Here is a 27,379-nt window from a genome sequence, read left to right as displayed (position 1 = left end):
AATTCATTCAGACAAAACAGCACCTTCAAGGCTGTGGACTATAAAAAATGCCTACATGTAAACAAAACAAAGGCCCTTCTGAGATCAGTGAAAAAGATCCAATAAGAAGACCACAAACTCAAATATTGCTATTGAACTAAATCATGGTTTGAGGAGCAGATTAATGGTCTGTGAATATATAAAAATACAAAGATTTCTCTGCTTGGCTGGGTCCTCTGCACAGGCACTGAGCTCAAGCCAGCCCTCCCATTATACTACTCCATTGAATTATTTATTTCTACGAACTCTGACACCTCAGAGTTTGCTTCATAAATCGTAGGATCCAAACTTCAGAGCAACCTGACACCCGGTCTCTGGAGGGAAGGTAAGCAGAATTCTGCTTGGTTTATTTCCTCCATGCACTAAATAATACAGTGAACCTTGTCATCAAACTCTCTGAATTCACACTTTTCTTTGAGTGATTTAAACATTGTTCTGTGGGAGGTAGAAACCTAAATCACTCACCTGTGACAGGACCAAGCCAGATTATTCCTTGTCCCAACATGCAGCCAAAGGAAGAAGTCATGATGGAAGTGAGCTATACCTTCCCATCACATCTTTTTCTGCTACAGGTCAGTCCTGGGCAGAGACTGATTCCCATATTTTTGTTTAGGGGATCTTAAGATACATTTTCCCAGAATCACAACTCTGGTTTGAGTGGGCACCTGCTCTCCCCTTCCACTCCTACCTTGCTATTTCTTTCCCTAGAAAACTAAAGGTTGTTCTGGCTAAAAAAGAAGTACCCAAAAGGGGCCACAGTTTAGCATGGTACTCATTAGAAGGTGACTTCCAGTCCCTCCTTCAAGAGCAGATTATGCCCTTGCCATGAAACAGTCATTGGGTAAAATACAATTTTGGTGCATGGAAAACTTTAAAATTCATAAGTAAGGCATCTTCTGAGGATAGACTCCTCTAAGACAAAGTGGCATTGATGTAGGGAGTTTTCAAGCTGTGTCAAGCTCAATACCTAAATTTTGATCTGGGCACATGAGACTGACATCTCATTCAACAAGGGAACAAACAAGATTACCTCTGATCCATCTCAACTCACCTGGAACACCATATTTTCTCCTCTCAGATGCAAACAGGTTCTTTGTCCCAACTCACTGGAGGGTACAATGTCAAATGACAGGACACATAGCTAAGCAATCCTCATTCTCCCAAGTGAGGAAGGTAGCTCACCTTTCCCCAAACCTGGAAGAGGGCCTGCTGATCTCTCAAAGTCCTAGGTATCTTTCTGCAGCATGTTCATTGTGCAGCAGAAGGCAACGCACAGATGTATGATTGTTGCTCAGGTCCTGTACTGAAGGCCTCACTACAATTTAAGAGATGCATCAGCCTTAAGCTTTTGCATAGCATTGATGTCAAGGATAAGGTAGAACATCAAATATGCGGACTAAACAGAGACACATTTGAAGTAACCTGAGAGTCCAAAGAGAAGGATTTTGAGAGACTTTTTGGCTTGCAAAGTGTTCAGCAATCTTATATCATTAACTTAGCAGTTATTGATAAACAATAAAATAATGATAGACAATAATGATACACAGTAAAATACCTTCCAGGTCCCACCATTAGGACTGCAGTTAGGAAAGCATCAGGTACATTTTCCATGAATTGGTCATAATTGAACAATTCTGTGAAATAAGCAAAGGAAAGATCTCCTTGTTTAAGTAATTTATCAAATAGTATCAAATAACTAATTTGACAAATGCCACAGCAAACGTCTGACCTCTCCTCAGAATACCTTGTGCCCTATTCTATAGCCTTGTAAACAAAGAATGTTCCTCACATAATTACCACTTGACTGAAAAGATTAAATCCTACTGCACAGAGAAACCATTCTTTTTCATTCATATACTGGAGCACTTAAACTAAAATGGTAATAAAGACTCTTCTCTGGGCCTCGAACAGGTCTTCTCAGATACTTCTCAGATACCTGAAGCCAGGTCAAGGGAACAAAGACAAGAAAAAAAAACAAGTTCTGAAAAACTAGTTGAAGTGCCCAGATTAGCCAAACACTGCTGACACAGGACATATGGACTGAATAAAGCCCTAAGCAACCTAGTCTGACCCCAGAGATCTCCCTGCTTTGAGAAGGTCAGACTAGACACCTCCAAAGGTCCCTTCCAACCTAACTTACCCCATGATCTTATAACAAATAACCTTGTTGTGTCAATACCCCTAATTTCTCAAATTCTTCTTCCCTTAATCCAATACTCCTGTGGCTAACAGCTGCCAAGACAACCACACACCTCTGGCTTCCAGCAAAGGGTTTGCTTTCTCTACGTTAACTCCTTACATTTTCTTTCCAGCCTCTCTGCTTTGTATTTTAAATGTTACCCATTGAAGCAGCATTTCTAGATGTTGGGTTTTCATCAGTGTCCAGCCACCAGTTAGCTCCAAATCTGTAGCTTGATGTTGGACCTTTCCCAACATGTGTTCCCTTAAAGTATTTTCCATATAATCCCTGCAGAGATGAGTGTTTTATGTAAAATACTGTGAAAGGAGGAGAACAGCAGGCCTCAAGCATGCAAAAACATCCCGGTGGACCTTACAAATGAAAGAGAAGAAGGACTAGAAAGAAACACGACAGGTTCCATCTTCAGAGCTTCAAGTTTCTAATTTCTAATGTTTTCTTAATAACTGTGTGTAAAGCAATTTTTGTAAAAAGACTTTATAGTCCATATTGTCCCCTATAGAAACAATAAGCAACAGAATAAATTATGGGAGGTACACAGCCATCGTTACTGAATAATCAAAGTTCTGACACCTATTTATCAAACTGGCATTGAAATAACAACAAATATATCTTACCATAAATGCAGTGTGGGAGGAGAGGCAGCCAATAAAATAATGCAGTGCTTTGCACTTTGGTGGCATAAGCTGAAGATCTCCATCTATTTTACAAACACACAATTCAGCTTCCAGCCTGGAGAGCAAATAATTAATAGCCATCGTCCTTTGTGTCCCTGAGTCACCACAAAAAGAGGTTGATCTGTACCTTACTGCAAACATACAGCTCTGTGCACACTGAGCAAAGCAAGCAGGCATCGCTGGTTATGACAGTGTCCACTCCTAACCAGCAGCCCCAAGCACAGCCTCTCAGCTCCCCTGTGAGCTAAACAAAAACCTGGACCAAAGCTCCCCACACCTCTTTGGAGACAGGATCTGGCCATAAATTGCTTCTCCTCTAAGACACAGAAAGCTCACTCCATGGTCATGAAGAGAATGTTGAGAACACGTGTCCCAGCCTGGTGGTGTCCCACAAAACCTTATGCATCTGTTCTGAAGTCCACCAAAATATCAAATATTGATCTTTACCCTTGGAAAAAAAATGTGATACTTCTTTATTTGGGCAATTAAAAAGGAAAATCTGACCAACAAAACCTGAAGATAAAACTAACACAAAGAGACTCAAAATATGGGACATCTGCCATACTTTATTGTCCACTGCTGTAGTACAATTCCATCAGGTTCTGACTTTGCTATTAACTGAGGGTGACAGACCAAAATGCCTGCAGTGACTGATTTAGGTGACAAACTAATATGTCCAAGTAGCTTAGTGTTCTCTAAGCTTTGGTTGCACATAGATACTCCTTTTTCAAGCAGGCAAACCTGGCTGATGAATCAAATGCACATATATCAGCTATGAACATGCAGATGGGCATCATAAACTTGATCTGAAAGGGCTACTAGCTAGGACTGAGATGATCAGCAGTACCCTTTGGGATCCAGAGAGCTCTCCAGTGACCTTTATTTAGGTTGGTATGTCAGGCACTTTTACAGTCATTCCCATCAACAAATTATTCAATGTAAAATACAATTGTGATAGAGTATTTTATAGAGTCTTATGCCTACTATTATTAATGTAACAACAATTGTGTTTTTAAACATTTTATCCAAAGACAATTGAACTTCAGTGTGCAGAATACGCTAAAGATCTTAGACTGTGTGCTTGTGTATTTATATCTTCTTCCTGAAAATGTGCTACAGTGCAAAGCTGTAAATAACCATATGAAAAATTGTGCTAACTCTGCATGACATTGAAACACAGCAAGTTTATAAATAATAAATAACAGGTTGGGAAGTATGTTGGTAGTGATACTTCTAGCCTGGCATATTGAACACGGTGCTTGGAAGACGAAGAGTCATTTTTAGGAGAAAGGTAAGATTTGGAAAAGGTTAGCAGTAGCAAGTTGCTCCACAGGAGGAATAAAGAGGTGTAGCAGAATTACTAATTTGATTTTTAAACTCGTGTGTCAGCCTAGCCTCTCACAATGCACAGCATTTAGGGGTGCTACCCAAGATCAGCCTCCTGTCACAAACACATGGAAAGATGGGCTCTTTCCTTAGAAGACGACATTCAAGATGAGGAAAACAACTGAGACAGCTGTAGGAACATGTGAATGTCCATGCTGGAGAAGCCTTGCTGCCCACTTCTGGCAGCTGCTAAAAGAGGAAACAGGAAGGAAACGTGAGGAAACTCTTTGCATAATAAAAGAACAATGTGCCCCCAGTGAAAGGTTTGCTTTTCCTACCCTAATCACTGCCAATTAAAGGCTGATTAGTAATTTAATGCATGAGATTTTGTATTTATCGTTAAATGAATGTTCTCACTATTCATAATAAATAATCATTTTTGAACCCCATTATGCTCTTGACAGTAACAATGAAATTAGACAAATCACACATTACCCTCACATGTAAGTTTATGTTGTGTGTGAGAAACTAAGGCACTTTGCTCATTCTCCACATAATTAGTAATTAAGTGTTTACAATCCCCTAGCTATAGCTCCTTTCCCTCCACACCCACACATGCAGTGTGTCTCCCAGGGCCCTCTGGAATGGCAGCTGGGTTGACAGTTTACATGTGCTTTTCAAGGCAATGTTTAGAGTTCAACAGAGACCTCAGGGGATGGGTGCTGTATTTCATAAAATGCTGTCTGCCCTCTATGTATTTACTTTTTAGAAGCCACGAGGATACAGAATGAGTTTTTCTAAAGACACAAAGATCTTCCCCAGCAGTCCAGGCACTCACCACAAGCAGAGCCAAAGTCTCAGGTCCTACACCAAAATCTTCACATGGCCACGGATTAGCAGACCTACACATCCTAACCCTCAGGTGCCAGGGTCATCCGAGATGACTGCGGGTGGCATGCCCAGCCACCCCCTCTTAGAGGGACACAAGAAGGTTGATCCTGCCCCCACAGCCAGGGCTACAACCTGGCAAGGGCGTCAAGGTAGCCACAGGTTAGCCATTATTGGACTACCAGGATTGCCATGTTTCCTCGCACAGTGCTCCATGTGCCCTTTGCAAACAGAAGGAAGGGGGCCAAAATTCCCTTGTCTGTGTGGCCCCAAGGGGCAGGATGGTATGTCTCAATGGAGCCCCTGATACTTCTGGATGGTGCCCCCACGGAGGCATGGAATCCAAGCAGGGTGGCATCCCATCAAAAGCCCCCATCAAAGGCCACTGCCCCATGTAGAGCCCAGAAACTGCTTTAAAGGAACGTGCAGCTTCTGCAGCAGAGCTGTGTTCTCAGTTGCTCAGCCCAGCTGGGAACTGCAGCAGGGTGCTTGTGTTGCTCAGGGAGGTGCCAATGGGGCCTGCCCTGATGGGACAGAGGAAAGAGGGTCGCATCCCTGGAGAAAGCTAAACACGAGATCACACTCCACACACACTTCTAACCACCAACAGGTGCATTGGCCCTGTTGGAAAGAGAAGACGGCTTGGAAAATGGCTTTCTCTCTCTCGCTTGCTCCCCTGAATACTAATCATCATCAGTGGCTAAAAATACCCTGAAAGGCTGGTGCACACACAGCAAGAGAAAATGGGGGAGCAGAGGTTCCAGCTTCCCGGAAGGAAAAGGAACAGTCAACGAAGAGACTTCCTCAAGACCCTCTTCCCCATACGGAGCCCAGCTGACAGCACAGGCATGGTCCCCCTGCTCCCCACTTCTCCCTCGGAAGGCCATCCCAGGTGCTTCCCGCGGAGCTACCCGGCCAGCCTGTGCCGGGGCAGGTTGCGGCTCCCACCCCAGAAATGGCTTCCAGCCGCCGGCGCTGCAAGTGCTTCCGGACGGGGAGTCCCGGAGGCGCCGCCGCGGGCTGTCACCCCCGAGCCCCGTCGCCCACGGAGCACCGTGCACGGCGCGGCAGGGAGCAACCCCACCAGAGCACAAAACAACAAGCAGTGCTATGTCCTGCCACCTCCGCGAGCCCGGAGAGATTGCGCGTGGCAGCGCGGAGTGATTGCGCGTGGCAGCGCGGAGAGATTGCGCGTGGCAGCGCGGAGCCATTGCGCGTGGCAGCGCGGAGCCGGGGGCTCGGCCCGCTGCATCAGATCTGCCGACATAACGCAACGCAGTCGCAGGGATGTATGGCGGCCCGCCGGTATCTCGTAAAAGCAAGCGATAAAAAATGAGAAGACGCAAGCAAGGAAACAAGCGGCAGCCCTCAGCGTCAGAACCGGCACGGGGGTGTAACCTCCTGCCACCCCCTGCCCTAGCTGCGCGTCCCTCGCAGCGCTCCCCGGCGACCAGCCAGGCGGAGGGTGGCCTGCGCACCCCCTCGCGCCCTACGTGCCCCGTCGGGGGAAGACTCGGTGAGCCCCCCTCACCACCCCCGGGCCGAAGCGGGCCGAGCCGGGGTTCGCACTCCCCCTAGCTCACCCGCGGCGGGCCGCCCCCCGCCCGCCGCGTCTCCCATCCATAATTAACCGCCTCCCCGCAGCCGCCGCGATAACAGAGGGCGGGCGGGGACGAGGAGGCGGCGGCGGCCAAGAGGCGGGGGTGAGTGGGGGGAGCGTGTGCGCTCGCTGCGCCCCGCTCACTGCGGCCGGCGGCTGCCTGCCGTGCGGAGCGGAGCCTAGGCGCCCCGTCGGGGAGAGCCGCGCTCGCATGGCCGCGCCGCGCCGCGCCGCCGCCGCCGCCGCGGGGCCGGGAGGGGCCGCGGGAGGAGGATGAGGCGGACGGCGGGGCGGCGGCGGCGGCGGCGGCGCGGAGGATGAAGTGGAGCGTGCGGGGAGCCTGCGCCGCGCTCTCCAGCTGCCTCCTGCTCGCCTGCGCCCTCAGCGCCGCCGCCGTGGGCCTCAAGTGCTTCTCGCTGGGCTCCGAGCTCAAGGGCGAGCCCTTTCGCCTGGGCACCGCCGCCGGCGCCTTCTACTCGGGACTGCTGCTGGCCGCCGGCCTCTCGCTGCTCGCCGCCGCGCTGCTCTGCTGCCACCCGCCCGACGAAGCGCCTGCGACGCCGGCTCCGGCTTCCGACCCATCGGCGGCCTCGGCCGTGGCCCCGGCCGGGGACTCGGACCCGACGGGCGGCGGCCCCCGCGCGGGGGACGTGGCGGCCGCCCCGTTAGAGTCGGTGGAGCAGGCGCCGCCCGGGGGGCGGCAGAACTTCCTGCTGCTGGGAGTGCTGGTGTTCATGCTGGGCGTGCTGAGCGCCTTCGCCGGCGCCGTCATCGACGGCGACACCGTGTCGCTTGTGGAGAGGAAGTACTCGCACTACTGCCTGCTGCAGCCCGGCGGCGCGGCCCGCCCGCGGAGCAGCCCCGCAGTCCCCGACGGTTCCGCCGCGGCGCTCCGCTGCCAGAAGCTGCGGGACTACCAGCAAGGCTTGGTGCTCTCCACCGTCTTCAACGCACTTGAGTGCCTCCTGGGCCTGCTCAACCTGCTCCTCGTAAAGAACTACAAGGCCTCGCAGCAGCGCGGCCGGCGGCGCCGGCGGCGGCGAGCGGCCCCGACGGCCGCGGCGCCGGCGGGCGGGCGCCGGCGGCGGAGACGGGGCGGGAGCGGCGGGCGGCGGGCGCCGCGCCACAGCCAGGGCTCCTTCTTCTCCGGCGGCGAAGCCGAGCTCAGCCCCGGTGATTGCCCCTTCCAGGCCGTCTCCTACATCAACGTGGGCGTTTTCCACGTCCTCGACGAGGCCGGCGTGGAGGTGCACTGCGGTGGTCATCCCTCAGTCGAGCTGCCAGGCTACTCGCCTATGGACCCCGAGCTCAACGCCTCCTACCCCTACTGCTACCCGCTGCCCAGCGAGCAACCCCCCGCATACGAGGAGATCTACCCCGGCGAGCACTGCGCTCACGGCACCTAGCGCCGACCGCCGGCGGGACGCCTTGCGCCCTCCGGGGCTCCCAGTTCGCCGTGACAGCCGGGAGCGGGACCTGGAGGACTCGGGGGCTGCCCTTGCACGACCAACGGGATGGCCTCGGCACAGCGGGCCGCGGGCGGGCTACCGCCGTGCCTGTGGCTCTGCGGAAGTTCTTCTCCCTCCTTCCCTGCTTTCCCCTTTTCCCCCTTCTCTCCCTCACACCGACCTTCTGGCCGTCTGTCTGTCGGTTCTTCCGTCCACCGGCGGCTGAATTTTCCACAGGCTGCGCAAGAAACACCTAAGGGTTGGTTCCTCCCGCCACCTCTCCTCGATAGCCAAGTTTAGTTCCCTTCAAGTGATTCATCATTCTCCAGCTTTAGCAGTCCAGAGTTACCCATTTATGATAACCAGCCAGTGTAAGGAAAAGGTGTCATGAAGCTTCTTTACCTCTCAAAAGAGCTAAATTTCTAAACAACGCAGAGACATTGTGTCACGTTTACCAGAGGTGTTTTGGGGATCTTTAACGTTTACACTACTCCTTGGGAGAATTGAGTTCTGTTTTAAGGTTTAGTGAGCTAAAACATTTGTTGGTCTCGTAGGATGCACATTGAGAAAAACCTGCACTTTGAAAAAGAAACAGGAAAAAAAATCAACAACGTTTTGTACACTAACGTGCCTGCTTTTGTTCATAACTTCTTACTGTAAAAGCTTTCAGAAGTCTGTAGAGAAAATGTTTGGTAAATTCACTGCAGTTTAAAATTGATTATTAGTTCCTTTACTAAAACAACTGAGATGTTGCTAGGATATGGCAGATAAAAGGAAGTCCAAATGTCATACACGTTCCTTTTTGTAAACAGGTTCTGTGTTTTTAATGCAAGGCAGGATTTCTTTTTGTTTTACACAAGTGAAGTGTTTAATTCTATTTTGTACAACTACATGGTTTACCTTTTAAAAAGTTCCATTTTACCTGTTAGAATTCATCAATCTGGTACGCTTGAATATTAAGAGTTTTATTTGAAATATATATATATTGTGAAACAGCCTTAACTGGTGCCATGGTCACAGTTTTAAAGGAGAAAAAAAAAAGATAAACTGTCTTGGAAGACATCTTACACATGTGTTTTCAAAATCTTATTTATACTCCTATTACAAAGCAAGAATTTTCTTTTTTGTTTTTTAAAAAAGGCCACTTTAATTCCTGAAGGGGGATGGAGGAGAGATAATGGGATTGTATGCTGTTAACTCTTTCTGAACATAGAGGTATTAAAAAGGCTTTCTGCAAAGAGGAAAAACTGCTAAATCCTCCTTTTGGATTGTGCTGTGCAATGCCAGTACCAGATAGTGTGAGAACATGCTAATTAAAGAGAAGCAGGTATGGCATATTTTATTATAACATTCAAGAATGTGTAAAGGTTTAATGTCATCTTGCACAAAGAACCAAAAAGCAGCTCTTCATATTGCATTTGGTTCAGTACCTGTTTCCCCAGTTATGCCATACGGAAATTAAGTATAACCTTTCTGTTAACATTTGTTTGGAGCCTGCTGCATAATGCCAGTGTATCAGCTACCCAGAGAGAGAGAGTTAAGAGAATGCAAAGTTACAGTGTATTTCTGTGTTCTGTGGAAAACTATTTTTAAATTTTTAGCTGCAGAGAGACTGACGTAATTTGCAGCCTTAGAAGTGGAGAGGGGAGATTTTAGCCTATTCAAATCTCTCTGCACTGTTGTGATTTCTAAAGTGTTTTGACTTGCGCACTTTGCATAATCTAAAATGCAGGATGCCTTAGAAGTTTTAAAATTGCAACTTGATTGTCTGTGAAGCTCACAATTAAAGCTCTAATCTAAAGACAGTTAAAAGCAGCAGTTGGTCATTTGTAGGTCTAAACAGCAGAAATTTAAAATACAGATTACCTTGTGCAAAATGCCAGCCTAAAACATATGCCCTAGCTAAATCACATTTTAGTTCTGAAGACTGGTTTTGTGCTTGGCTTTCTGCAGATGGACTTCCCTAGCCCGTTACAGGGAAATGGCTGGGAAGTCTTGTAATCTTTACCTGTTAGTAATTTAGGCACAAAACCAGTCCTGTAACATACTGTATTGCTCATCCAGCTGAGATTTTGCAAAATGATTATCTAAAGCAAGCCAAATCCTTCTGTAGGTCTCGGATGAGTTTGTGAGATGGCATAGTGCCCTGTACTGAATTAAATGGTAACAACTGGGCTGCAGGGTGATTTTGAAAAACAGACCAGCTAGGTGCCTACATACAAATGCAGAAGCATAACAGTAGATGTTTGCTTTAAAAAAAAATGGCTATATACATTGTAATTCATGAAAGCTGTATTTTAGTTTTACTTAAGGCATTGATTTTTGACATAAAAATACAGTATTTTACTTAAGATAAATACTTTAGGAATTATGAACTAGAAAATTCTGAGACTCCAGATGTTCCAAAGATCAGTGCTCAGGGAAATAAATGGAAAGTCAAGAAAGCTACCTATTATACTCAATTGTTTAAATGTAAACAATTTTAAACTACAAATTTTTAAGATTGTTAAATTCATAACTTTTTTTTGTGTATGCGTGTGTGTGTGTTTGTATTTAAGTCTATTCAGAAGGCCATTGCATTAGATATTTATTTGTGGCTCTGTTTCAGTTCCTGAATTTCTGCTTTCCTTCGTTTGGGCTTTTATTCCCTGTAATAATTTAGTTTAGTGGTGGACAGATTGCCAGAATAATGTCCAAATTGGACTCGCACAGAAGCCAGTAGGCATCTTTTCATTGACTTTGGTGGGTCTGGGCACAAATGATACGTAATGCCTACTCTAAATAATCTTTGAAGTAATATTGATCTTCTGGCATGACAGGATGCAGCAGTGGCATACTATTTCTCAGCTATTTATTATTTGTATGGACAGCAGTATTAAAGGAAGTCACCTACGGTATTACACACATTTAAAAAAAAATGGGAAAAATAAGGCAGGCGAATTGACCAAACAAGCCATGTTTTCTTAAAGACGGTATACAAGTATTTCAGGTGTCTGGTGACTAACTTTTCTGATAAAACACCACATGTATTTTTTTCTCAGTGAGAATAAACTTATAGATACAGGATACAAGATGAAGCTTCACAAGCATGATTGCAGTATTGTGAAGCCATTTTTAGTAAACCTGAATCATCACTCTATCTTCTGAGCAATAATGTTAGAGTGTATAAACTGTACTGTGCTGAAATTGAAAATAGGCTGGTGTGGGAAGTATCAGAGCGTAGGTTAATTACCTGAGAGGACTCATACTGTTCCTTTATTTTCCAGTCCCTGTCACATGATTGTCGAGGCAAATGCAAGCCTGATCGATTCACATCACTGGAGGATGTTAACTGCAAGGCTTTTGCCTTAAGTAGTAAAAACAGGGAGAATGAAAGAGAAACAACATGTATGTGCTATCAAATCTCCATTTTGCTTAACTGAAGTAATGACAAGATGCTTTTTGCTCCACAGTTGCTTGTTTTAATTTGCTCACAGCTTTACTTGCATCTGTTCAAACAGAGGGAAGAGTAGACGCAATACTGCTGTTTAGGTCACAGCACTGATTTGGTAGCAGACTGCTCCCAGCTTTCCTGTCCCTTTTGCAGGTAATAGCAGCTAGTCAAGGGATAAAACAGTGGGAAATCAGGTCTGCTGTCTTTGATGGAATAGTATTTGCCTTCATGTGGAAAAAATGTATTCCCACCAGCCTATTGGCAATTCACATGAATTATTTTCACACTCCAACATCTTTGCTTAAATCTGTTACTTATACTTTGCATTGTAATTGACAGACAGAATATATGTGAATCTAAAAATAAGAAAAAAATTATTTTAGAGGGAAATTGTATTAAAGTAGTACAGATTTTGCTCAAAAGTTCGATTTCACTGTAGGACTTCTTTGGTTCACCAAAAAGCGCTATGGTGGCTGGTATAACTTAGATATTTCAGACATACTGTTCAATCATCAGAAAAGGTTCCTGAATGTTCACATGAGAACAACAATCTGTTTCTGCTTTTGGGCATAGTACATATGAAAACCTTTTCTTCATTTTGCCATCTGATGCAAGATTGATCCTCAAGAAAATGTCAGTAATTGATCTTGTAATTTTAGGATCAATAAAATATGTTTTAAAGCACAGCATATCCTATAAGAAAAGCCTAATGCTCTTCATTTAATAGTCTTCATTGTCCTAAACAGATGTATAATAGTATAACTGAAACATGGGATTTAATTGCCACTTTCATTACAAAAACATGTTTTTCAGGGACTTACGGTTTGTACAAGTGGAATCCTGACATAAAATTCCAGATTCTACCATGAAGTCAAGTCTGTTTCTTTAAGTTGGCTGTTTCTCGGTTACATAATGTTCCAACATTTTAGCCAAATTCCATTGGTAAAAAATCTAGATCTGTTAATTTCATATGATGATACTCTTTAAGTGTGCTAAAGTTACCTCTCCTTAATACAGGCTTATATTTCCAACTAAAATGTGTAATGGTGATTACTCAATCTTATGACTGAATTCCATATGATCACTGTCCAGTTTTTAAATTTTGTAATTATCTCTCAGTACTTAATGGCATGTGACTAGTGCTCAGCGTATGTTCCAGGATGAGTACCAGCTGATCTAATAACAGTTTAGCAGATTGAAGATGGTCCCCAGGAAGCCCACAGGCTAATATAGCACTGGAAAAAAATCTTCAAATACATGTTGTAACGATTCAGTTTATGGCATGTCCTGCCCAAAAGGAGACACTGCCCAAACAAAGAAACCAGAAGAAGTCTGAGAGTTTAAGTTGGGTGCAGGGCATTTGTGTGTTATTTCTATTACAGTATAGATTCTGAAACTCTTTGCCTGTGTAGCTTCCTAAGAGTGAAATCCACAAATTGATGTTCTTGAAATTTGATTCAAATACCTGCCTCGCTTTCTGCTGGCCAGCTGTGCTATGTACTTTCCACCCAGTGTTCAGGAACCTGGTGAGGTTCTGCTGAAATTTATGGGTATGTCACCCTGATGTCATCCAAGATAATCTGAGACTGAAGATCAAGTCATTTAAGAAGCCAAAAGACTATCTTAAGAAGTGCATATTTTGCTTTACAGAGCAAAAAAATCCCAATGTCCTCTTTCATTCATTCTTCAGACCCAACTACTCTGAACTTCGGTGACTTACCCTGAGATAGGGATGGACATGACATCACAGACTGCTACTCCTTCACTCATTGAGGTTTAGGTATCTGAGAGACCTCCATAACATCTTCGGAAGGAAACACTTCTAGTGAAAAACACGTACAAAAGGGCTCTGGCTTATCACCAGATCACAGAAAATTCTATGTCCTGAATGGAACTATCCAGTAGATGTATACCAGTGGCAATACAACCTAGCAGAAGTTCCCAGTGTTTCACTTCTGGATTTCTGCTCCTGGCATGATTCTGTCTAATGGGCATGTTAGGAAGTTAATTTCATGGTCTTTGCAGATGAGCTGTTTTATTCACTATAGCATGTAGGGATTAAACACCTACTAAATACCACAAGCATCATCACCAGTTGGTCTCTGTGGCCATTGTTAGCAGAGGATGAAGTGAAGTGTGGGAGGAAAGAAAGCTTATCGTGATCCTCTTAATGAGTTCAGAGGACTAAACATTCCAAAGCATTCATTAGTTTTATACTGAGACACTGAATTTGGAGATAGAAGAATACCTATAATATCTAAAAGGATTATTTTCCAGGGATATATTTTTGAAAACCTAATACTTGGGTTTAGACAAAGTTCTTTCAGAATTTGCTTTTTCTTCCAGGTTATACATTTTAAATGAATGCTCATCACACAAAAATACTCAGCAAAATCCCCATGCATTTAAATTATTAAATTTAAGGAGATTGAGTAGAGCTGTCCTACAAATTACTGAGTGCCACCAGTTCCTGTAAAGGTTATGTCAGGAATCTGGCACATGGTGCATTTCAGGCCTTAGATGCCAACATCCAAATTTTGGAACTTCTTCATGGAGGAGACAGCAGCACAAAGTCATGCTACAGAAAGGAAAGCTCTAGACAATAACATCCAGTCCCAGGCAGCCATGCAGTCATGGACTTTGGATGAGCTACATACAGTCCCAAGATGTATGTAATTACTATGCTTTAATGATTAAAATGAATGCCCTCACAAAGATATTCACAAGGGATTGTCATTGGTGGATCTCAGTAGGGGCTCATCTTGCTAGCTCCAGACCAAATGACTCCTATAAATGTGGAAAAGTCCTACCAAAAGCAGCTCATGCTCACACTGGAAAAGAGAGCTACTGAGAAATTTCTACTTTGTAGCCTGTCTCTTCCCAAATGACTCAGAAGTTACTAGCAAGCAAGCATTGAAAAGTACTCAATCTGTCCAAAATTTTTGGATATATAATCAAGACCTGCATTAATTCCAGGAGCAGTATCGCCTGACCTGAGCAGTCGAAACTATTAGTAACTGAAAAAATTGCTACCACCACAATAAGTCTGGTAGAAAATCATATACTGCTGTCTGACTTGTATCTTGCTCTAAATCAAAAAGAAAGAAATTCAGATACAGCTTTTTGTGAAACTGTTGCAAAGAAATATGATTTGTTATGCTGAATGGAACAGAGAGGTGCTTCTCTCAACAACGTGGGAGCAGATAGCTGCACAGAAATGCACTTGGCTGGCAGAGAGACTTCCTCTTCAATAAAGTTCTTTGGAGAGCTACTAGAAAATATTGAAGGTCACCATCTTCATCCAATTATTTAGTGTGTTGAACTTCATGTTCCTATATGCAGTGGATCACACACTGTCTTGTCTCTCCAGTAGGAACGAGCAGCTGTCTCCTGTGACAACACTAAGCCAGCGCTTGCTGGATACATACAGGGAACTTCTGAACTCCCAAAAATGGGTGTGCTGTGGCACTGTTTTGTGTGTATCTTGAGAGGAGGTAAGACAGAAGAAGCTGCTGCCCAGGTGAAATGTTGTCCTGTGTCCACATTGCTTTCATGATGCCAAGGCTCCAGGCTTGTTACACAGTGTTCTTGGCTGCAGAGTGGCCTAAGCTGCATATAGGGAACTGCTCCTGACTCACAAAAGCAAAATGCCCAAGTCAAGTGGAACAGGGAGAGGAGAACTGTCGCTGTCCCCCATGAACAAAACGGAAGTGATCAAATTGCAGACCTTGACAACAGAGGTGTTAAGTTCTGTCTTGTGTTCAGTTTTCATCCTCTGCTCCCCCTAGCAACTTCTTCAAAGGAACAGCATGCACACAGGTTCAGGATGGCAAAATGCACATTCTCAACTGCCTCCGTGCTTAGGGCAAGAGTCTGCCGATGGTGTACTGAATTATGCAATCAGCTGATGAGGCAATAAATAGAAATGAGCAAAAAGACATGAAAACCCTTTGCCTGTGTTCTGTCTTTGGCACATTACAAGAGCTGTCTGACACTTCGGGCTATCCTTTGCTGAATTCTGTGGCAGTTGTTATCTGCTTAATGTCTGCAAGGTCCAGAGTTCTAAGAATGGGGATTCCTGTTGGAAGTTTTCTTAGACCAATTTATCTCAAAAGTCAAAAAGCAACCCTGACCCTGTTTCAATAAATGCATCCCAGCATCCAAGCATGAAAATAAAAAGCATAAACAGGGCAGAACTGTTCATTCATTTATAGCTCATTAATTTTTTGTCAAGGGTAGCAAAAAGACAAACATTAGTGTTAACATCTCAGATCTGGAGAACTGCTTTATTGTAAGAGGTTTTGAAGCTTACTGATAAGGAAGCAGCAGAAGGTATTTACACCAAAGGAAAATGGATATTTCACAATTCTGCTGTCACCCTGTTTACAATATGCAGCAAAGGCTAACAAAAACAGGAATTTCCACTTGCCTTAAACATTCATCTGGAAATGCTTAAAATCTTCAGATGACTACTCAAAAACTATTTCATACATGAGTGGACTAGACTTGCAGTCTGGTACCTACTGTGTTCATAACTACATATTGGGAGTTTTTAGCCTTGTGTGTGCACAGCTAAAATGTGTATGCTGGCTGTGGATAATGACTGTCTTCATCAGCTAGATCACTGCCACTGATGAGGCAAGCTCACCCGTTCTTTTTGGCACTGCAGTGGAGCAGGACAGCACTGCCGCTCAGCCACGAAATCTCAGCAGAAGTGCAGGCACTTCCAGTATCATGGACCCACAACTGACTCTTCCCCAGTCATGCTCCACAGGGGCCTCAGTGAAACATGCAGGTCTGCGGATAGGAATATACCACCACACTTTTGCACAGATCTCACAAGGAAAAGAGGCAAGAGGGGGTGCAGTTGAGCTCTTCAGCTGATTGCCTTACTCTCAAGGCCAGTGAGATATTCAGTAGCACAAGGCCTCAGTGCACCATGAGGCACAGCACACCAGAAAGGTGCCACAAGAAGTGCCTTTCTTCCCTGAAGGAGTTATCAGTGTTGCAAGACAACACAGAAGAGAAATTAAGGCAGTGATGTCTGTAACTTACAGAGCTGTGTAGTTTGAGACAGAAAGGGCCACGACATTGTGCTGTGATCCCCAGCCACTACAGCTCATCAGCTGATGCACAATCATACATGGGAATGCAGGGCGAGTGGAGTGACAATTTTGCATTTAACCAGTTAAATAAAGCACTGATGGACTGGAAAAGGGGCAGAGATGGAGTTAAAGCACACAGGGGCATCCTTGTCCTCACCTTGCCCTGGGCACATACCTGGAGAACTTTGATAGATAGGGAATTTGTGGGGAGAAGCTCTAGTTGCATCAAGTGAAAAGAAACACTCTTTCTACAGTGGAAATGTCCAGATATTCTGAGAAAAAAATTGTCATTATAGCAAAATGGAAACCCACAAGGAATTTCCAAGAAAGGTGGTTCAAGTAGAGAAATCCAACTAAAGCCCACACAGAGTACAAGCTGATCTGTTAAAATTTCACATATTTTCTTTCTTTTGGAACAATCACGTCAATTTCTTCTTTACATTTGCAGCTCCAGCTCCCAGGCAAGATAGAAGCTGGTATGAGGCAGACACTGATAAAGGCTCTACTGGCAAAGTGTCAGGTAAAAGGAAACCATTTTTACATTTCTGCTCTGACAAGAGAGGACAACATATTCTAGCCTGGAATGGCAGAAGCAGCAGTGATTAATTGCTCTAATTAGGGCTCCAAATAGGAAAGAGCAAGTTTCCTGAGCTATTGCATACTAAATTTCCTCACTTCTATGAATAACTGTATTGCTCAGAGGAGACAGGCATCAAAGTGCATCTCCAGAACAAACATTTACCCACTTCAACTTAGAAATACCACTGGAACCTCAATACAAATAACAAATACAAAGAGACAACAGGCTATGTCAGCACTTGGGAGGCAGCATAACAGTCCAGTTCAGCTGTTTCCCTAAGGACCAAAAATGCCTGTATGAGCAACTACACTGAAATTGTGTGTGTTGCTGGTCTACGACACCACCACTAACAGGAGACTTCTCAGCAACAGGGCTGGTACCTTGATCCTTTTAATTCTGAGGCTTGTTCCCTTCTACCTCCAACTGTCTTTCAGCTAGCACTGGCCTTTGTGCCACCAATGGATAAGTGTGAGGTCTTGATCCTGAGCTCTCTGATGAGGGCAAATGGAAAAAAAAAACACTGCAGTCAATAGAATTACATGAAAAAAAACTGCCTCTTTTCACCTGAAGGAGAGCAAAACATGTAAAGTGCTGACTGTCAGCTTTGCCAAATGCCTTGTGGGAAATTCTGAATGAATTTCTTCAGAAAGAGAGCTGGAAGATGTTTAGCAAGAAAAAAAAAAAGTTGGAATATATCCTACACAGTCTGGGAGTCAGCCAACTTTAGCAAAACTCTTTGGTCATATGCAGAAAAAGCTTTTGCTTCAGCTGAGTCAAGCTGCCTCTTATTGACAATCTCATATACTGGCACAGAGCATCTTAATCTGGATTGTGGCCATCTACAAGTAGCTAGAAGCACACAAATAATAGGGGTCCATCATTGCACACTGATTGAAAAGAGGAGGTCAGTAAGGTGCATATGTCAGTTATTTTTCTTTTGGTGTTTGTTTGAACTGCTCACTTGCCTGACTAATGAAAAGTACTAACAGAGGTCACCAGGAGAGGAGGTGCTCAGCATGGGTGCATGCCAGCAGGACTTCACATTCAGTAACTACGAGACTCTTTTAACTGCCTGTGCATGTCAGAGGAGTTTCTTCAACAATACATCACCAGAGAGCAGGCCATCAGGGCTGCAGAGGATTGCAGACTGGTCTTAGAAATCTTCCTGCTGGTGAAGCAAAGTAGAGCAGAAATAAGCAAAACAGACTCCACTGCTGATTATACCCTCTCATTTGTATGCTCAACACTCTTCCAGTAATGAATCATCAGCCTAAGTTCTGCTCAGCTCATCATGGCTGCAAATACTGCAATATGACTAAACTGAGGGGGACATTGATTCATCTCCAAATGACTGAGCACAGGGGATGCTGGATGCCCATGAAGCTGGCAAAATTTTACACTGCTGATGTGGAAAGTGGTATAGTACACAGATATCTATAGCAGAGTTGAATAAAGGAGAGATATGCCAAGGTGTCTGCAGTGCAATGTACATGAGTGGTAAAGCAAATTTTATTCCCCTTTATCACAGTATCACAGTATGTTTGAGATTGGAAGGGACCTCAAAAGATCATCTAGTCCAATCCCCCTGCTGGAGCAGGAATGCCTAGGTGAGATTGCACAGGAACATGTCCAGGAGGGTTTTGAATGTCTCCAGAAAAGGAGACTCCACAACCTCCCTGGGCAGCCTGTTCCAGTGCTCTGTCACCCTCACTGAGAAAAAGTTTCTTCTCAAATTTAAGTGGAACCTCTTGTGTTCCAGCTTGATCCCATTACCCCTTATCCTATCATTGTTTGCCACCGAGTAGAGCGTGGCTCCATCCTCATGGCACTCACCCTTTATATATTTATAAACATTAATAAGGTCACCCCTCAGTCTCCTCTTCTCCAAACTAAAGAGATCCAGCTCCCTCAGCCTTTCTTCATAAGAGAGGTGCTCCACTCCCTTAATCATCTTTGTTGCCCTACGCTGGACCCTCTCCAGCAGTTCCCTGTCCTTCTTGAACTGAGGGGCCCAGAACTGGACACAATATTCCAGGTGTGGTCTCACCAGGGCGGAGTAGAGGGGAAGGAGGACCTCTCTCGATCTACTAAGCACTCCCCTTGTAATACACCCCAGGATGCCATTGGCCTTCCTGGCCACAAGGGCACAGTGCTGGCTCATGGTCATCCTGTTGTCCACCAGGACCCCCAGGTCCCTTTCCCCTACACTGCTCTCTAATATGTAATTTCCCAACCTATACTGGAACCTGGGTTGTTCCTGCCCAGATGCAATACTCTACTCTTTCCCTTGTTAAATTTCATCAGGTTATTCCCCACCCAACTCTCCAGCCTGTCCAGGTCCCGCTGGATGGCAGCACAGCCTTCTGGCGTGTCAGCCACTCCTCCCAGCTTAGTGTCATCAGCAAACTTGCTGATAGTACACTCAATTCCCTCGTCCAAATCATTAATGAATATATTGAATATTATTGGCCCCAGTACTGACCCCTGAGGCACTCCACTAGATACTGGCCTCCAACTAGACTCTGCACCATTGACTACCACTCCCTGGCTTCTCTCCTTAAGCCAGTTTGCAATCCACCTCACTACTCTGTTGTCTAGACCACACCTCCTCAACTTAGCTGTGAGGATGCTGTGGGAGACTGTGTCAAAGGCTTTACTGAAGTCAAGGTAGACCACATCCACCGCTCTGCCATCATCCATCCACCTTGTTACATTCTCATTAAAGGCTATGAGCTTGGTCAAGCGTGACTTACCCTTGGTAAAGCCATGCTGACTGCCCCTAATAACCCTCTTATCCTTGATATGCCTTGAGATGGCACCAAGGATAAGCCGTTCCATTACTTTCCCAGGGACAGAGGTGAGGCTGACCGGTCTATAATTACCCGGGTCCTCCTTCTTGCCCTTTTTGAAGACTGGAGTGACATTTGCTTTCCTCCAATCCTCGGGCACCTCTCCCGTTTCCCAAGACTTGGCAAAGATGATGGAGAGCGGTCCAGCAATGACTTCAGCCAGCTCCCTCAGCACCCGCGGATGCATCCCATCTGGACCCATGGATTTATGGATGTCCAGACTACTTAATTGCTCCCTAACCCAGTCCTCATCGATTAAAGCAAACTCCTCCATTGGCCTGGATTCATCTGGGGTCTCAGGGGTACAGGGCTCCCCAGGAGAGCCTCTGGCAGAGTAGACAGAGACAAAGAAGGCATTCAGTAATCCTGCCTTCTCTGTATCTTCTGCCACCAGGGCACCCACCCCATTCATCAGTGGGCCTACATTGCCTCTGGTATTAGTTTTATCTGCTATGTATTTGAAAAAGCTCTTTTTGCAGTCCTTGACTCCTCTCACCAGCTGTAATTCTAAGGAGGCCTTGGCTATCCTAGCTGCCTTCCTGCATCCTCTAACAGCAGCCTCATATTCCTCCCCAGTGGCCAGCCCCTGCTTCCATGACCTGTAAACTATCCTCTTCTGCTTGAGCATACCCAACAGATCCCTATTCAACCACGCAGGCCTCCTGGGTCCCTTCCTTGACTTCCTACGTGTGGGGATGCTCTGATCCTGAGCGCGGAAGAAGCAATCTCTGAATGCCACCCAGCTATCTTGGGCCCCTTTTCCTTCAAGCAGTCTTGCCCATGGGATTTCCCCCAGCAATTGCTTGAAAAGGCCAAAGTTAGCCCTGCTAAAGTCCAGGGTTGAAATTCTACTTGCTATTCTGTTCCTGCCACACAAGATGCTGAACTCCACCATCTCGTGGTCACTGCAACCCAGGCAGCCCTCAACCTTTACTGCTTCGACCAGACCCTCCTTGTTAGTGAGGATGAGATCCAGCAGTGCACCTCTCCTAGTCGGCTCCTCCACCATCTGCATGAGGAAGTTATCATCAATGCACTGGAGGAACCTCCTGGACTGTGGCTGGTGGCTGAATGGTCCTTTCAACAAACATCAGGGAAGTTAAAATCACCCACCACAACCATGGCCTGTGACTGTGAGGCCACTCTCAGCTGCCCAGAGAAGGCCTCATCAACTTCCTCAGCCTGATCCGGTGGCCTGTAATAGACACCTACAACAGTATCACCCCTGCCAGCCTGCCCCTTCATTCTGACCCATACACTCTCAACTCGCTCCTCATCCGCTCCTGGGCAGAATTTAGTACATTGTAGTTGCTCTCTCACATAGAGAGCAACTCCACCACCACGCCTGGCTGGCCTGTCTTTCCTGAAAAGGGCATAGCCATCCATGACCACATTCCAGTCATGTGAGCTGTCCCACCATGTTTCTGTAATTGCCACCAGATCATAATCTCCCGACCGAACATAGGATTCTAACTTCTCCTGCTTATTCCCCATGCTGCGCACATTGGTGTACAGGCATTTCAGGGAGCGAGCAGAGCACACCAATTTCTCCCTAGGGGCATAGGAGGCCACCCGGTCCTCATCAGTTTTAGAACACTGCCCCACTGGGACAAGCCCAGATACAATCCCATCCCCCTTCGAGCCTAGTTTAAAGCTCTCCAAATGAGCTAGCTAATTCCTGCCCCAGCATCCTTTTGCCCCTTTAGTCAGCATGCTCTAGAGAAAAGCAAAGTCACCCAGCTGTGGTCATGTCTCCTTTAGTCAGGAAAACTCTTTATGTCAAGACAAGGGAAGACAATGCATCCAATGGGAGAATGGAATGCTCTATCCCTTTCCAGTTGTCAGAATAATCTGGGGAAAAACACCATGATTTGAACAAAACAGCTAGTACATTCTCCAAGCAGAAAGGCAAACTCAGTTCCAAGTGTCTGCAACTCTTATTTGAGAAAGATGCCTGAAAGTTACAGTCTGGTGAGCAACAGAAAGAAGCTACCCATCCCATGGATAACTGGGACCAATTATGAACTCTTTCCCAGCAATCCCATCTCTGGAAGAACACACACCTGCGTCTGCCAAGAACAGAGCTTGCATGTGGAGATGACAGTACAACATGGTGTTTTTTCAAAACTTCATGAAAAAAAGACTAAATTTGGGGAAGTTTGTTTGTCAACAGCTCAGCTTTGGTTATAGATGTTTATGTGCCAGTCCAGCCAAGTGAAACAAAGCACAGTGCTGGAAGAACTGGAGGGACACAACCAACTCTCAGATACTACCTTCATCTAAAGCTGAACATGTATAAAGTGCACATTGTCATGGTGCCTTTCAGAGGAACTGCATGAGGTGAACAAATCCAAGATGTAGAGGAAATTAAAGATGCACTGATGGCCATATAATGAAGCGAGTGGGGTGGGGAGCATGGTACCTAAGCACAATTTCAAAATCAAAAATCTAAAATTAAACTTGCAAAGTGACATTTACACATGGAGCCATTTGTGTCCAGTGTCAGCAGTCTTTCAGTTCCTAAAGGACTTTAGTACCTGCTTGTTGCAGAGAGCTGTATTATGTCTTTGAAAGCTTTTCCATCAAGGAAATTTGGGATCCTTAATAAAGCCAGTCCTGAGGGAACAGAGAGGATACAGTTTCTTATTTTCTCATAATGACCCACCTATTGCACAGCAAGAAGAGAAACAATGGCAAGATCAGGTATGCCATCTTGAGAAATAAGGAGACATTAGATTTGGATGAAGGGATGATTAAATGGAGATAGAAGAAGAAAGAAGGAACTTGAAAAGATGGATTTTTGAGACCATGGGGAATGGGGGGTCACAACAGCTTTAATCTGTAAGATACAATGACTCGCTGTGCTCTCAGCTAATAGCTGGAGAAGAATTTCCTCATGGAGCAATCACATGGTTCCTTAGACCATGATTGCTCTTTTTGCAGCCTTTGCCATTTTTGCTCCCTCGCTCTACTGTTGAAGGAAGTAGCTTCTCTCCATTCCATTACAACCATGACAGATAGCGCCCATGGGACAACAGCCCTCCACCAACGCACTTGCTCCAGGGATTAAGACATTTCCTTTTCCTGCTGCATTGTTGCTAGGGAGCTCCTGAGGTTCCCCTGGATACTGTGCAAGGGGTAATAAAACAGTGTAGTCTACCTGACCTGAACAGTAACTGCTGTCAGCAATTCTGCTTGCTTCTTATCCTTTTGGCTTTGTTTGCTTTACCCCATATTTGTTCCAAAAACAAGGGTTTTGCCTAGGGTTGGCATAGGCAAGAGAGCATTAAATCCACGCCTTGTACTGCAGCTGTTGTATATGTCAGCAGCTTAGACTGAGCCTGCTGGGAGAGGCAAGGATGTGTTCAAGGCTGTGATCAAATACTTACATCAAGCCCAGGTCCTCCACGCTTACATAACACAGCAGCACTTCCAGCATGCATCCACATCACATCCTTGCCTCTTAGTCAACTCTCCTGAGTTTTCTACTGTCTTGCACCTCAAAATATGCATAGTGAGTTAGTGTTTGAGATAAAGAGATCAATATCTTTTTGTGAACCACTACGACCCATGTCCTGCCTGTGAGGGCTCAGGCAGCCTGGCTGAAATAGGCTTTGGGAAACAGCATGCCTGAAGCAGAAGAAGAAATACCAAATCAGCTGAAATTATGAAGTAATGCTAGAAAAGGGAAAATGCTCCAGATACATCTATGATTCCTCTGCCAGCAAAATTTGAAGAAGATGGTTTCATCTCTTGGATTTCCAAACAAGCCACAACTCAAACACACAGCATCCCTGAAGTCTTGTTTGAGTAACTTTCATCTTCCTGGAAATCTCAGTGTTTTTCTATATCCCAAATACCTCATGTTTAAATGACACCACAGATCTTATCTGCAGAAATTGCACAATGGAAAAAGCTGCAAGACCAGAACAGCAGATACAGACAGCCACTGTATGAGATCAGGTACCAACAGCAATTCATCATGTCAGCTTAAACAGTAATAAAAATATGTTTGCGGAAGGCTCTTACTGCCCTAACATATTACAAGTATACTAAAATCTCAGCGATTTTAAAATAAATATACCAGACAGATCCAAAAACTCCTTGATACTCTTCCATTGCTCCTGGACCCACCCATAGCCCTTTCTTGAAGGCAGATAAGCACACTTCCAGCCATTCACTGGGAGGCATACTGCTTACCCTCAAAGCCTGGCATCCCTAGTGAAAATTTATTTCCTGGCTCTCTTCCAGGAGAACTGAACTTTCTTGGAATCCCCAAGATTAGCCTGAGGGTAGATGAAGTCCAAGCAGTGTGATCCCTCACTCAATGCATTTTTCTAAGCCAAGAACGAGATGCTGAGTGACTGATATTTGCACATCTGTTTTCCTTTGGTGAAAACCTGTGACAGGAGGTGCCTGTGGTTCTCCTTTTGAAGCAACTTACCCTGTAGAAGAATTACATCAGGCCCCACCTTAGGACAGCTCCCCACTGGAGCACAGAGCCTAGCCCTTAGGGCAGAGGTGGGATGCAGCAGTATTCTGTGCACCCAGCTTCTGCCTATTTATAAACTGTTGACCACAACACCCACTGAGCTCTCACCAGCATGCTGGATAGAGCAGATTGGTTTGCCTCTGTGCTAAAGGGAAGGAAGGGAGTACCACGTCACAGCTTCCAGCAGGTCCTGAACTCTAAGATACCACCTGAAGCCTGGTGGTGTCTCTCAGCTGCTACAGCAACGTCATGTTTCAGTCAAGCTCAGCAGGGACTGTGGGGTAGGTGCTATCCTTCCTCCTCTTGGCCTAGCAGGGAGTCAGCAGCTCGGAGCTCAGCAGGAGCCATCTGTCCACTGCATTCAGGTCTGCTTCAAGGCTCTGGCAGTGCATTTACCAGCTGAAAAACCCAGAGAAGCAGCTGGGCTAAGTTGCCCAAATCCAGGCTTTTCCTGCAGCCCCTGTAAAGACTGGGCATAGGCACAGAAAACCAATTTATTTGCTTCCAAGCTTTCCTCCTTTTCTAACAACCTTTTCATCCTGATCAGCAGCCAGGGAAATAACAGTGGCATAAAGGGGTATGAGTCCCAGGCCCATGTGCAAATGAGTTAGGAGAAAGATACCAAGAAATTCACAGAAAGCATCCCAGAAATTGTCCAGGTGTGACTCTAGTCATTGCACCTTGCCTGCCTGACTTCTGACCTTACTCTCTGCTCAAAAAACCCATAGCCCTACCCTGAGCAAACTGAGAGAGCTGTGCAGCCATTTTGCGTGGGAGGAGAAAGTACTACAAGCAGCATCCTATGTTGCTGGTATCTGCTGCAGGAGATGGGACAAGAATGTGGTACTCACACAAGTTCTGTCCTGCGACAAGGACATGAGGAGCTGGGGGAGACAAAAGGATAAGACCACACATGAAGTTTACTACATGCTGGTGGCTACATTCGTCAGCTACAGCAGACCAAGATAATTTAAGGTGGAAAAACACTGTGCCACAAATACCTTGCTTCTGCAAGACACCTGGGACAGGAAAGGTTTCACCAGAACTATGCCACAGTTAGCCAGACACATCACACAAATTGCTGCCTTCTACATGTCAGAGAGAAATTAGCACTGAGTGCTCCCACCTTCTTCAGGGTTTTGATGGCAGAAAAAAAAAAGTTTACAGTAAAAATAAAAATGTCAATTAAAAAAAATCTGCACAATGAACTGATTTTTTTTGTACTTCCTCACAGACCACCACTGATGAAAATGGTCTCTGAGGACACATCACCGAGAATTCCCTGCAGAGAAGGAAACCCAGGCAGGTCTTTGTAAGTGTGACTAATACTCATGTCAACATGGCCCTGATTCTCTTGCTTCCTTTATAACCCTCAGCCATGCACAGCATCTCCTGTCCTGTTGCTCATCTAGGCATACCCTTGATCTGTATTTCTGAGATGATGCCTTCCCACAGGCCAGGAATATGTGGTGTTGACTGCTAGACATGCAGCCGGGGAAATCAGTAGTATATAAACAGCACCACCAAAGTTAAACATGTGATCTGGAAGCATGTACTCTGCAGTCATTAGACAGAGATAAAGGCTCTTTCAAAGCACAAAGCAGGCAGGAACAAAATTTAGGTGCACTGAATTACCCCCTGGAAAAGTACAAGCTGCTTGCTGATAATTACGAAGATAATCTCCCTAGATAGCTGAGCATTTACCATAGATATACAAAATGATGTGGCATGCAAGCTCACAGACACAGGGAACTCACCAAGGGCTGAAGTGGAGATTGGCTGCTCACAAGGGAGCCCACCTGCGGGATGGGACACAACTCTGCCCAGGCATAGTCCTGGTCTCCCAGCAGTGGAGAGGGAATGGCCATTAACAGCTCTCTCAATGCCCACGGGTCTCCTGGGGTGGCCAGCAGCACATACATGCCCATCCATGGTCGGGTCCCTTAGCATTTTCATTTTCCTGAACTTCAGCTCAGGGGAGGTCTGTGCTGTACCATCATGCAGCACTTGGGAATCAGCAGTACCTGCAGCAAAGTACAGCCCTGCTCCTGGTCAGCAGCTGCTCAGAGGGTGGCTTCCATTACCACCCAAAGCCAGTCCAGGGAAGTAGAGCAATTCAACTGAATGGCTAAAAATAGGAGGAGAGATTTCCCTTTCTCTCTTTTGCCTAGTCAGTAAAAGCTCTCCACACTAATCCAAGCCACTTTTAACAGCTGTCTGCCTTTTTCTTTCCCTAGCCTTTCCCAGCTCTGACCTGCCATTCTGTGCCACTGCATTTCATACCCAGCTTCCCCAGCCCTTCTCTGCCCTGCCACTTCAGCCTTTGTCGTCTTCCCTTGCTTCTATAGCTGTGTCCTTCCCCTGCAAGTTCCCTTCCCACATCGGGATTCCTACTGGCATATTTAGGGCATCACAGATGCAGATAGAGGGTATATGAACTGTCATTTTGAGTACAGCCTCATTGCTACCATGACTTCTAATGATGACAGCTGGCAGGAACCTAGGTCTGGTGTAAGCATCTGGGCCAGTGGTTCAAAACCTCTGCAAAGGCACAGAGCAAACAAGGCACCAAGGAACATGAGCCTGCATGCAGCAACCATTTGCCTGTGGCCAGCACAATATTGGGCTAGCATGTTGCTTGAGTGCTGGGAAGAAAGGCTGAGAGGAAGGGAGTGAGGCATGTGGCAGCTTGGAGCAAACTCAGGTGCAGTTTACAGTAGCTGTATGTGAACTAATTTTGCTTAA

At 45.6% G+C, this 27,379-nt stretch overlaps 1 protein-coding gene and 1 long non-coding RNA gene across 2 annotated transcripts in view; one reads left to right on the top strand and one right to left on the bottom strand.

The window, feature by feature from the left end:
- The window catches only part of LOC309451542, a 62,889-nt gene extending 56,145 nt beyond the window's left edge, over window positions 1-6,744 (bottom strand). The window contains exon 1 of the long non-coding RNA XR_014186267.1: window positions 6,711-6,744. This is a non-coding gene — a long non-coding RNA (uncharacterized lncRNA). The remainder of the gene's footprint in view (window positions 1-6,710) is intronic.
- Window positions 6,745-6,891: 147 nt separating this feature from the next.
- On the top strand, window positions 6,892-12,294 carry TMEM271 (transmembrane protein 271). The gene has a single exon (XM_082075265.1). The coding sequence runs from the start codon at window positions 7,045-7,047 to the stop codon at window positions 8,131-8,133; it is 1,089 nt and encodes a 362-aa protein (XP_081931391.1). The 5' UTR covers window positions 6,892-7,044; the 3' UTR covers window positions 8,134-12,294.
- Window positions 12,295-27,379: the final 15,085 nt, after the last annotated feature.

The sequence above is a fragment of the Streptopelia decaocto genome, assembly GCF_964273445.1.
Source record: "Streptopelia decaocto genome assembly, chromosome: Z".
In the NCBI taxonomy this organism is placed as follows: domain Eukaryota; kingdom Metazoa; phylum Chordata; class Aves; order Columbiformes; family Columbidae; genus Streptopelia; species Streptopelia decaocto.
Note: the sequence above shows the minus strand (reverse complement) of the source record. Positions and strands in the feature narration are given on the sequence as shown.

Excerpts from the sequence above, each read along its gene's own strand:
- TMEM271 (XM_082075265.1), top strand. The coding sequence starts at position 7,045 with ATGAAGTGGAGCGTGCGGGGAGCCTGCGCCGCGCTCTCCAGCTGCCTC.